Source organism: Pinus tabuliformis, chromosome 1_1 (assembly GCF_031772625.1).
Source record: "Pinus tabuliformis cultivar Carrire ecotype Pingquan chromosome 1_1, CPIR1, whole genome shotgun sequence".
NCBI lineage: Eukaryota > Viridiplantae > Streptophyta > Pinopsida > Pinales > Pinaceae > Pinus > Pinus tabuliformis.
The window spans coordinates 12,973,590-12,985,968 of record NC_142297.1 but is presented as its reverse complement, the minus strand read 5'-3'; the positions used below and the strand labels follow the sequence as shown (position 1 = coordinate 12,985,968).

The window sequence follows — 12,379 nt, the reverse complement described above, 5'->3', positions numbered from 1 at the left end:
AGGCGATGGCTTTCAGTGATGGCGGCAACTCGACTCACGCACCAGCGTTCCTCAAATGGACTGTATGGGCTCACGATAATGGCGGAGGCGATAGCTTTCAGTGGAATCAGTATGGCAAAAAACGTTATGGCAGAAAACGTTTATGGACTTAATGCGCTTTGATTCCTTTGAACAGTATGGCAGAAAACGTTTATGGACAGTCCAGAGAGCCAGAGAGCGCAGGCAGTGTCAGGCTCTGAATTATATGGACAACTAATTGTATGGAGGAGCAACGCTTCTATATGGAGAGCAGACTAGGGAGTTACAAGGGACATAAGAGCTAAAAAAAGAAGGAGCTGGCTCTGATACCATGTCAGGCCAGGCAGTAACTCCATAAGGCAAAAAATGATTCGTGTGTTCTATTCCATCAGGTAGGTCTTCATATGAGGTAAGGCAAAAAATGATTCGTGTGTTCTATTCCATCAGGTAGGTCTTCATATGAGGGAGAGACTGTTCAGTTCATCTCCCGATGACTGTTCATATTTCTTATTTATCTATTTACATATATTTGCCCAATCACAAGGATTAGGTGTCAACAAAAATTCACCGAACTAAAACTTAAGCTTCACAAATTCTATTTTAATAACTCACTCAGATATCCTAATAATATGTATGAGCTCATTATTGATATTCTATACCAATTAATATATAATAATTTTATACCATTATAAATTATATTTTCATTTTTCTTTTTGTTATCCATGAATCTATACACAATATTTAATCAACTAAATCAAAGTAATATAATAATTACATTACAAATTAAACTAGTAATTAAAAACATATTTATATTTAAGTTGTTTTTAGTGAAATTTTTTAGAAGTTTTTTTGGGTGGGTTTTTTAATCTAATTTCTCTAAAATTAGGCAAGAATTTATTGAAATCATAAGTTTGATGGGTAACTCTCACACAATTGAAGTGCCTTGGGAGTTTTTCAGGGTGCTAAATCCATATACAGTCAAAAAACCAGTTTAAATAACTTCCAGTCCCCTAAAAAGTCTAAAAAATCATACTAAAGACAACTCCTATTTATATTTCCCTTCAACAAATTTATAAATTCAAATCTAAATAAAAGTAAAATATATATAGCTTTGCTATATTTTCTTACAATAACTTTATAAATTCAAATCCAAATAAGAATAAACTATATATATTTTTGTAAATATATAGTTTAATTTATAGAGAAAAAGACTTTTTAAAATATTTTTCTCGCTAATTTTAATCTATAATATTCAAGTGTTCTAAGAATTTCAAAATATTAAAATGTTAAATCTATTTATACATTTAGAAAAATACGTTTTAAACAATAAAAAAAATCATTTCATTTCAAAATTAAACTAACACCAAAATATCTCATATAAAATAAATTAAAAATTTTAAATACTTTAATTCCATCCTCAATTATTTGTAACTAAAAAAATTACACTCACGATAATGAAATTTGGCAAAGTATTTAAATAATTTAATATAATAAATACACAATCTAGCGCCGCGGGTGTTTTATTTAATTTTAGTCAATTAAATAATAAAGAATGGACAATATACGGCTTGATCTTCCAGCAAGTTGCATGGATATTTAAATAATTTAATATTCGAAAGGCCCATTCTAAAACTGTCCGTATTTTACCTATTTTTAATTAAGTAAAATCAAAGAATGCACAATAATAATTTTGGCATCTCCACAAATCTTGCATCGCCACGTGCAAGTCGGACAAATAATTAATCCCACATGGAGTGCCCCAAAACACTGTCAATCTGGAGGTGAGAGGAAAACTTTTTTTTATGAAAGGTAGAGATAGCTTGCAATTGGAACAGACGTTGTGTGTACTTTGTCCTTCAGTTGGTCCAGAAGAGGATTTTCATATCGATAGCATTGCTTCCCAATCTCTGCTTGCGCGCGGCGTATCTCACACCTCTGTTCTTCATCCTCTTGATTCCTGTCTTCATTCCTATTCAATGGCACATAGGTCACCTTCCTCCACCTCCACGGCTGCATCTCCCAGCAGCAACAACACTTACCACGTGTTCATCAGTCACCGTGGTCCTGATGTGAAGAAAACCCTCGCAAGCCATCTTTACCATCGCCTCTTTTCTGTACAGAGACTCAGAGTCTTTTTAGACAAGCCTGAACTGCGAGTTGGAGACGATTTTCCATCTCAAATAAAAGAGGCTATTAGAACGGCCTCCGTTCATGTGGCCATATTCTCCCCTGGGTATGCAGCATCGGAGTGGTGTCTCAATGAGCTCCTCTACATGTTGGAGTCCGGGGCTCCAATAATTCCTGTTTTTTACCATGTCCAGCCGGCTGACCTTCGGCGGACGCAGAGCAAAGATGGAGTGTATTCTAAGGCCCTGCGCAAAATGGAATGGAAGAAAACATACGACTCTGACACTATGGAAGAGAAGCCGAGACACGATCCTGCCACTATTCAAAAGTGGAGAGAGGCCCTTTCTACTGTTGCAAGTATAAGTGGGTTAGATCTCCAGGAGACGTGTAACGGGTGAGAACTCTAGCGATATGAATTGTTTTGTGCATAGCTCCATTGTATTTCAGTATGTATTTCTAACTCCGTTTCTCTATATTGTTGTGAATAACCAGTGACGAGGGTGAACTCGTAGAAAGGATTGTTCAACTTGTGTTACAAAAGGTTAAAAAACCTGCCCTGAGCCACTTGACCAGATATCTCGTTGGTTTGAATGAAGAGATAGAGATTTTTGAAAAACAAGTATTGAAAAACCAGCAGAGCGGAAAAGTCCAGGTCGTGGGGATCGTGGGCATAGGTGGCGCAGGAAAAACAACACTGGCAGTAGAACTCTATAATAGGAAGAGTTCGAATTACGATAAATTCTATTTTCTACATGATGTGGGAGCAGGTAAAAGCTCTTTACCTTCTTTGCAAAGAAAACTTCTAAAGGGCTTGACTGATTTGGACCTGCCTGTAGACAACATTTATGAAGGTACACAGATGCTTAGAGAGCATCTCTCATCCTCTGACTCCAAGTTAATAGTTTTAGATAATGTCGATGGTAGAAATCAGGTGTATGCACTTTTGCCTGATCTCGAAAATGTTCTTTCTTCCAGTAGCTTCGTACTAATTACATGTAGAGATGCAGATGTTCTCACAATGTCAGGAGTAAAAAAGTCGTCGATTTATGATCTTAATGGCCTTAATCCACAATATTCCCTGGAACTCTTCTGCTTGCATGCCTTCAGACAGCCCTATCCACCCCCAGAATTTAAAGATCGGGTTGATAAATTTTTAACTGCCTGTTGTGGATTGCCTTTATCTTTGGAAGTCGTTGGGGCACTTCTGTACGGGGAAAATGACATAACTTGCTGGGATGCCCACTTGGATAGGCTTAGAAAGAAGCTTCCCAATAACATACAAGAAAGCCTTCAAATTAGTTATGGCGCCTCCAATAACATACAAGAAAGCCTTCAAATTAGTTATGGCTCCTCCAATAACATACAAGAAAGCCTTCAAATTAGTTATGACGCCCTCGACAAAGAGGATAGACAGATATTCTTAGACATAGCCTGTTTTTTCGTGGGAGAAGACAGGGACATGGCCGTTAGAATCTGGGACGGATCAGGTTGGAATGGATTGTTGGGGTTTCAAAATCTACAGAATAGGTGCCTTGTCCAGGTAGACAGTGAAAATAAGATAAAAATGCATGAACACCTAAGAGATTTAGGAAGAGCTATTGCGCAGACTTCTGGACCGCGGCATTGTATTCTGCCTTCCGCAGATACCATTGATGAGTTGTTGCAGCAAACATCTGTAAGTAGTCAATCATTTAGTTTTCTAGAGTATTCAATAAAAATCTGTGTACGGTTTTTAAATTCTTCAATTTTTTTTCCAATAATGAATAGGTAAGGGCTGAAGTGCGGGGAATTAGGATGCATCCGAGTGAATATAAAGATAATGTTGACTTGACTTTACCTATTGAATATAAAGATGGTGATGACGAGTATCCATCTATTTCATCCTACAAAATGAGGAAGTTGCAGCTGCTTGATATTGAAGATGGTCTCTTGGAACGCATTTTGAGGAGGGTGCAGGCTCCGAATCTCATATGGCTCCGCTGGGAGAAATGTCCCTGCTCTTCCCTACCTTCTTGGATCTTAATGAAGAATTTAAGGGTTTTAGAAGTACACGGGAATGAATTGGAAACACTGTGGCAAAGCGAAAACCAGGTATTATTGAGTCAAAATTTTTGTTTGTTGGGGTTTTCAAAGATAATCCAAAAATCCTTGTCACTGCTCTCTTCTTACTGCTGAAGCGCGTGAACATTTTGCAGGCACCTTCGCAATTGCGGGAGTTAAAGATTAGGGATGCTCCTCTTTCGAAGTTTCCAGAGTCCATCGGGAAGCTGATGCACCTGGAAAAGATTTACGTCAATTTGAAAAGGGGGAAAATTAATTTCGAAACATTGCCTGAAGAGTTTTGTAATTTAGAGTCGCTGATGTCTTTAGAGCTACTAAACTGCTCTGAAATGAAGTCACTACCCGAGCTTTTTGGGAATTTAACAAACCTCCGACATATTGATCTGAAGAACTGCCGCAAATTGGAGAGGCTTCCAAAATCATTTGGGAATTTAACTAGTCTTAAATATCTTAATCTGTATTCTTGCTCTAATTTGACCATCTCCAGTGAAACGCTAGGAAATATTCGCACATTGGAAAACATAAATCTCTCATACTGCAACAAAATTGAAGAAATTCCTCCCCAGATAGCACTTCAGCTGTCCCTTGAAAAGTTTTATTGTTCGAATGCAAACTTCAAGGACTTGCCAAGTGCAATTGGAGGCCTAAGTAAGTTGGAAGTTCTGTATTTAGGATCCACTATGCTGAAAGCATTGCCGGATTCACTGGGTGACCTAAGGAACCTGAAGCAATTGATCCTTGACGGGTGCAACAGTTTGAAATGTTTGCCAGAATCCGTTGGACTCTTAAGTCAGTTGATTGAGTTAAGACTTGGTTGTCCGATAAGGGAACTGCCATTTAAACGGCAAGTCAACTCTTCGATTGACAACTGCACATTTCCACAGCTCCAACGCATAGTCCTCCAGAGCGCAGAAGTATCAGAGGTATCATTTGGCCAAGGTGTATGTCCCAACCTTCAATATCTCAGGGTCCATGATTGTAATGCTCTCACAAAAGTTGGAACACTGCCAAATACACTTATAAAACTGGAATTGAGTTTCTGTCAACAGTTGGGGTCTATAGAAGAAGGCCTTTGTGGTCTTGCAAAACTAGAAGTGCTATTCGTTACTGATTGTCCGAATCTGGAAAGCATATGGGGTTTGGGGAAGCTTACAAAGCTTCGATTAGTAGCACTGTTGAGTAGACGGTTAGACCGCATCAGAGAGCTACCCAGTGTTAAAGATTTGAGATTGTTGGAGAAGCTTATGGTACCTCGCTGTGCTGTGAAGAGCATACAAGGTTTGGAACAGCTCACAAACCTTCGAGAATTAGATGTTTCCGGATGTTCTGATTTAAAAGAGCTGCCGGGTGTTGAACATTTGGGGTCGCTGGAGAAGTTGAACGCATCTGACTGTGGAAAATTGAAGAGCATACGGCTGTCCCATCAGCAGACAAAGCTTCGAGGGTTAGATGTTACCAGGTGCTGCGACTTGGAAGTGCTGCAGCGTGTTGAACATCTGAGGTCGTTGGAGGAGTTGAAGGCATCTTTCTGTGAGAGGTTGAAAAGAATACAGGTGTCCGAGCAGCTGACAAAGCTTCGAAAAATAGATGTTACCAGATGCTCTGACTTGGAAGTGCTGCAGGGTGTTGAACATCTGAGGTCGTTGGAGGAGTTGAAGGCATCTTTCTGTGGCAGTTTGAAAAGCATACAGGTGTCCGAGCAGCTGACAAAGCTTCGAAAAATAGATGTTTCCAGATGCTCTGACTTAGAAGAACTCCCGGGTGTTAAACATTTGAAGTCGCTGGAGGAGTTGAAGGCATCTTTCTGTGGGAGGCTTAAGAGCATACAGGTGTCCGATCAACTGGCAAAGCTTCGAGAACTAGATGTTACTGGTTGCTCTAACTTGGACGTGCTGGGTGGTGTTGAATATTTGAGGTCGTTGGAGAATTTGAAGGCATCTGGCTGTAGGAAATTGAAAAGCATACAAGCGTCCGAGCAGCTGACAGACCTTAGAGAAGTCGACGTTTCTGGATGCTCTAGCTTAGAAGCGCTGTCAGGTATTGAACATTTGAGGTCAATGAAGGAGTTGAAGGCTTATGGCTGTAGGAAGTTGAAGAGCATACAGTTGTCCGAGCAGCTGACACAGCTTCGAACACTGGACATCTCTGGATGCTCTGACTTAGAAGCGCTTCCTGGTTTTGAACATTTGAGGTCGTTGTGGAAGTTGAAGGCGTCTGGCTGCGGAAAGTTGAAGAGTATACAGGGGTCAGAGCTGCTGACTGAAGTTCGAGAATTAGACGTTTCTGAATGCTTCGATTTAGAAGAGCTGCCGTGCATTGAGCGTTTGAGGTCTCTGGAGAAGTTAAATGCATCTGGCTGTGGGAAGTTGAAGTGGATACAGGGGTTGGAGAACCTGACAAAGCTTCGAGAACTATATGTTACTGAATGCTTGGAGTTAGAGAAGCTGCAAGGTCTTGAACATTTGGTGTCATTAGAGATGTTGATGGTATCTGGCTGTGAGAAGTTGAAGAGCATTCAGGTGTCCGAGCAGTGGACACAGCTTCGAGAACTACACCTTTCTGGATGCTTCGACCTTGGAGAGTTGAGTGTTGAACACTTGAGGTCGCTGGAGAAGTTGAATGTATCGTTTTGTCTGAAGTTGAAGAGTATCCAGTTGTCCAATAAGCTGCCTGGTGTTGGTGTTGGGCATTTGAGGTCAAAGCTTCGAGAACTATATGTTACTGAATGCATGGAGTTAGAGAAGCTGCAAGGTCTTGAACATTTGGTGTCATTAGAGATGTTGATGGTATCTGGCTGTGAGAAGTTGAGGAGCATTCAGATGTCCGAGCAGTGGACAAAGCTTCGAGAACTACACCTTTCTGGATGCTTCGACCTTGGAGCGTTGAGTGTTGAACACTTGAGGTCGCTGGAGAAGTTGAATATATCTGGGTGCTCTAACTTAGAAGAGCTGCTAAATCTTGAAAGTTTGAGCTCGCTGGAGACGTTGAATACATCTGGTTGTGCGAAGCTGAAGCCGATATTGTTAGGTTATGAGCTGACAAAGCTTCGAAAACTAGACGTTTCTGGATGCTCTTTGTTACAAGCGCTGGGAATTCATGGACATTTAGGGTTGTTGGAAAAATTGAACGCATCTGGCTGTGGGAAGTTGAAGATCATCCGGCTGTCTGGGCTCTTCAAGCTTCGAGAACTAGACGTTTCCGGATGCTCTAACTTAAAAAAGCTGCCAGGTATTGAAGATTCGAGGTTACTGGAGAAGTTGAATGCATCCGACTGTGGGAAGTTGAAGATAATACATATGTCCGAGTACTTGAGAAACCTTCGAGAACTAGACGTTTCTGGATGCTCTGGCTTAGAAGAGCTGCTAGGTGTTGAACATTTGAGGTCGTTGGAACAATTGTACGCATCTGGCTGTAGGAAGTTGAAGAGGATACGGGGGTTGGTACAGCTAAGAGAACTTCGAGAACTAGATATTACCGGATGTTTTGGCTTGGTAGAGCTGCACGTCTTGGATACATGTTTTGGCTTAAGAAGTTGAAGGCATCTGGTTGTCGGAAGTTGAAGAGCATACAGCTGTCCGGGTGCTTCGGGATTCGAGAACTAGACGTTTCCGGATGCTCTGACCTAGAGGAAATTCCAGGTATTGAAGATTTGTGGTTGCTGGAGAAGTTGAAGGCATCTGGATGTGGAAGTTGAATATAATATAGGTGTCCGAGCAGTTGAGGAAGCTTCAAAAACTAGACGTTTCTGGGTGCTCTGACTTAGACAGCTGCTAGGTGCTGAGAAAGCTTCAAGAACTAAGACGTCTCTGGGTGCTGGAGAGCTGCTAGGTGCTGAACATTTGAAGTCGCTGGAGAGGTTGAATATATCTGGCTGTGGGAAGTTGAAGAGGATACAGGGGTTGGAGAAGCTCACAAAGCTTTTGTTACCGAAATGGTTTAAGTCAGAAGATGAACATTTGCGGTCACGAACTAAATGTTCGTGAATGGTTGCAATTAAATGTTGAACATTTGAGGTCACTGGCATCTCGCTGTGGTAAGTTGAAGAGTATACAGGTGTCCAAGCAGAGGTGAGGTGAGCGGCATCTTCATCGTGAACTCGAAGAGCATAAAGGGGTTGGAGCTGCTGACGAAGCTTCAAAGCTTTGACATCAACTAGGTGTTAGTGGCAGCTGCTTCGACTTAGAAGAGCTGCCAATGTGTTAAACATGCGTGCCGGTTCAAGTTCAAGGCACCTGTTTGAGGTTGAGGAGCATAAAGACATAAAAGTTAAAAGTTAAATATTTTGGTTCAACAACATGTTGATAGCATTAGATTGCGCAGAGGTAAAATGTCACGGCTTATTTTGTTTTGCATATTTCGTTGTTATATTTTTTATTTTTCCGGTCAGATGATCAAAAAAAAAAATTTTTTTTGCTATTAGATGATCCAAAAATATAAATAAAATAATTATTAATTTAAGATATTAAATTAATAATTATTATTCTAGAATGTTTAATTATTTAATGGAGACTTTTAGAATTAGCATATTGTTGTAACTAGATATGACTCTCTAAATGTGTCGTATCTTAGGCTTTATTTTAGGAGATTTGTTAGCTAGTTGGTTTGAATATCATTTATTGTAAATGGACACTTGTTATTTAATAAGTGATCCATAATTAGAGGTAGTTGGGACAAGGAGCTTATAAATAGCTCATTGCAAGAGTGTTTGGTTGTTTGGGTGTAAACTCTTGCAAAATCAAATTATGTAATTATTTTTTCTGATTAATAAAATTACATGTCTGAGGACACTTTTGCCATTATTTCCAAAATATTAAATTGAAGCATCTTAACTATATTCATCTATATTCATAAACATTTGTAAATGTTTATCTTTGTCTTGAGCTGTGAAATGTACCGAGATATTTTAGATTAAGCTGTAAAATGCGTTTCTTCTTTCAATTAAAAATAAAATGAAATAAGTCCTAAATTACAAAAATCATATCAATCTTCAAGTAACAATGCAATTAGGTTTACTTTTATTGGTACTAGGATTTATTTAGAATTCTGAAGAAATATTTCTTTTATTGGTAGTAGGATTTTATTGAACGCTGAAGAAATATTTCTTACATGAGTATGAAAGTCAAACAATTAACTTTACTTATACTCATGTATACAAATCACTTTTTACAAGAGTGCTGCAAACGTGTAATGTATAGACACAGATTTGCTCAACCTGGTTGTACAGCAGTTGTTTTAAATTCTTTGAAACGTGTTAGTGCATAGACACAGACTTGTTCAACCTGGTTGTACAGCAGTGGTTTTGAAATGGGTATAATGTCATCCATCCTATTACAAAGTAAATTAACCATAAGAAACAGATTGTGAAATCTAGAGTGAATATCAAATGCATAATCAAGATTGTAGGTTTTTTGAAAATGTAGGTTATTTTAAAATGAAATTGCAGAAAGGTTGGAGAAATTTTCTGATGGGACCAGCCGGATTAACGTTAATTAAACAATGATTAATATATGATTTGGGTCAACACGTATGATTAGTCTTAAGTAGTTGATTAACAAGGATATTTGTCTGTTGGCATTGATTGTGGAGTTAAGCAGTTGATTAACAAGGATATTTGTCTGTTGGCATTGATTGTGGAGTTATTGCTGGTACGCTGGCTTTGTACTCGCCTCAATTTTCTCCTTCCCGCTCTTTGGTTATGCTAAACCCTCGTTTCACTTCACTTTGGCATTTTTCGGCTTCTCTCTGTCGCGATGAGGGTTTGTGTGCTCTCGTTGGCTTGCTTGCGACTGTGTCGAGCTCGGCAGTAATGCTCTGTATGCACCTGGCTATGGGTTCCTCCACCTGGTGGCAAGGTAACTCCGCCCACACTTGTTGTTTCGTTACCTGGTTGCCTGGGCACTGTATTGGAGGCTTCGTCGACTTCGTGAGAGGGTTTACTTCGTTCCTCTGTTGGCTCTTTAACCTTCTTCATGGTTACTATTCTTTCCACCGTTCCCTTATCTTGCTCTGCTTCAGTTTTCTGGTTAAGCTTTCGGTTATTGGTTCTCTGGTTGATGTATGAGTGTTTTTTGGTCCTGGCAGGTCTCAGTCACAGTGGACTTCCTCAGCTTCGCTTGGTCCTAGCAAGGTAAGCTTACTCGTCCATGCTATAGCTAGTCTTCTTTGTTTTTCTTCGACACTAATGGTAGTCGCTCCTTTGTATGCAGGGTTTTCACTTGTGACTGCGACTTAGTTGGGGTTTCGTTCCTCCAACACTATAACTCTTCAGGTAAGCCGGCTCTTCTTGCTCTACTTGTCAATTTTCACTTTCAAGTTTTACTTGGCATACAATTAACTGATATGGTTCTGCTGGTTTTCTGTGGCAGGTTGGGGTTTGCTCTAGGCTTGGTCTCTGAAACGGTTACAACCCAATGACTTTGGTAGGGTCGTTCTCTACTGTTGTTACTTAGTTTATAGTCTTCTTTGCTCTGTCATGACATTGGGAAAGTCCTGGTGCTCCTCTGTCTATTTGTCCTTTGTTGTTGAGTGACCTTCGGCTCTGATTGTATGTAATTTCGCCTGCGTTTTGGGCTCTGGTTGTATGTAATCTATTTTGCTTACTCTCTGGTGACCAACTAGGGTTCAACCCTAGCTTTGGGGTTTGATTTTGTCGTGTCTTACTGATGAGCCCCAAAAATGGACAAATATTTGGGCTCATCCAACCTCCTAATTTGACTTAGTCCACCATTCTCATTAGTTTATTGCATGTTTTTGATTATATTTGTGTTAATAGAGTGAATTTGGTTAGTCATTATGCCAACAAGTCTAATGGGTGCTTTGTGTAGCCTTGTTGGTCAACTTGGAGACAAATTTGAAAGTCTTAATGAGCACTTGGCAGCCAAATTCGTGGGAGAACAAGCTAGAGGATTTGTAGGAAGGTGTCCCCCTCATTTATGGGCCCTTACCTCGAATTCTCCACCATCAGCTTGGAGTTCAAGGGCCACCGAATCAATCAGCTCAAGGGCAGCCAAGCAAGTCAAGTTGGACTGCTGTTAACTACAAGTCTTGGGCAGCAAAGTCCCTAAATTTTAGGAGGACTGTTGGGTCCTCAAATTGTATAAATAAGAAGGCTTAGGGCCTCATTTTGGTTAGCTAGTTGGTAGTCATTTTTGTAGCTAGTTAGTCATTTTGTTTTAGCCATTAGTTAGCTAGTTTGTAGTTCGATTTTTATGCAATAGATTAGCTTTGCTTTCAGCTCATGTTCAAGTTCTCCTTGTGGACAGTTTTGATGTACTTTTCATTTCTTGATTAATAAAGATGGATCCAGCTTTGCACCAGCTCTAAATCTTTCATGGGAGGCTGTAGCTCTTGGGGTTGGGCCCATCTCAAGCGCCCAGTACCTCCCTTGTTTCTCTTTATGTGTGTTTGTTGCGTTCTTGAGAAAAAATCTGCTCTTTAGATTTAATTCATGTTGTGTTACTTAGGTTGCTTTTGGATGGTTAAAGTAGTTTCTTATGTTTAATATAGATTGGTAGGAGTTATTCATGCGTTTATATCTCTTTGATAATGTTTTGTTCACAGGCTGTACGTGATTCTTTTCATGAATAAGGTCGCTGTCCACCGATTTCATTAACTTGTTAGATAGATCACATGATATTTCGATTGCATGCAAGAGGTAGTTGGTTTGATCAAGTAACCACTATGCAGGGCATCTTCATCACCTCCTCGTTCATCTGAGCCTCGTTCAGATCAGCTCCTCCATCACCAAGTCTATTCCCTCATCTCCCATCTTCTCTTTTGCCAAGTAACCTTACCTTTTTCCCCATTGTTGTCTCAACTACCTTCAAGCCAAGTCAGCGTTCCACATCATCTCACCACTCCATCCATCAGCTCCTGGATCACTTCAGACCCCCATCCTACCTCCATAACCATCCATGCATCTTCCATCAACCATCCATCCTCAAACATCCCATTTCAGAACATCCTGTAGAAGAATTGCAGACCTTCCTGTAGAAACCCCTGCGTTTCCTGTAGAATCCCCTGCAGACATCCTGTAGGAGGCCACTCACTCGGTTGCTGAGCCTCTGAATGTGAGGAACCTCTGTGGACTGATGCTAAGGATCTCTGGGGACCTCTCCTAGCCTCCCCAACCTTTCCCAAGCTTTCCTTCCTTCCGCATCACATCTGCACAACC

The 12,379-nt window shown here is 40.2% G+C and overlaps 1 protein-coding gene across 1 annotated transcript; it reads left to right on the top strand.

Moving 5' to 3' along the window:
- Window positions 1-1,807: 1,807 nt before the first annotated feature.
- LOC149211372 (uncharacterized) lies at window positions 1,808-8,897 on the top strand. The gene is made up of 4 exons (XM_089391482.1): window positions 1,808-2,539; window positions 2,638-3,820; window positions 3,913-4,236; window positions 4,341-8,897. Exons 1-4 carry the CDS (start codon window positions 1,821-1,823, stop codon window positions 7,740-7,742), a joined length of 5,628 nt encoding a protein of 1,875 aa, XP_089247608.1. The 5' UTR covers window positions 1,808-1,820; the 3' UTR covers window positions 7,743-8,897.
- Window positions 8,898-12,379: the final 3,482 nt, after the last annotated feature.

Coding starts and splice junctions, on each gene's coding strand:
- LOC149211372 (XM_089391482.1), top strand. CDS start 1,821: ATGAAAGGTAGAGATAGCTTGCAATTGGAACAGACGTTGTGTGTACTT. Junction 2,540..2,637: donor CTCCAGGAGACGTGTAACGG/GTGAGAACTCTA, acceptor GTGAATAACCAG/TGACGAGGGTGAACTCGTAG. Junction 3,821..3,912: donor AGTTGTTGCAGCAAACATCT/GTAAGTAGTCAA, acceptor AATAATGAATAG/GTAAGGGCTGAAGTGCGGGG.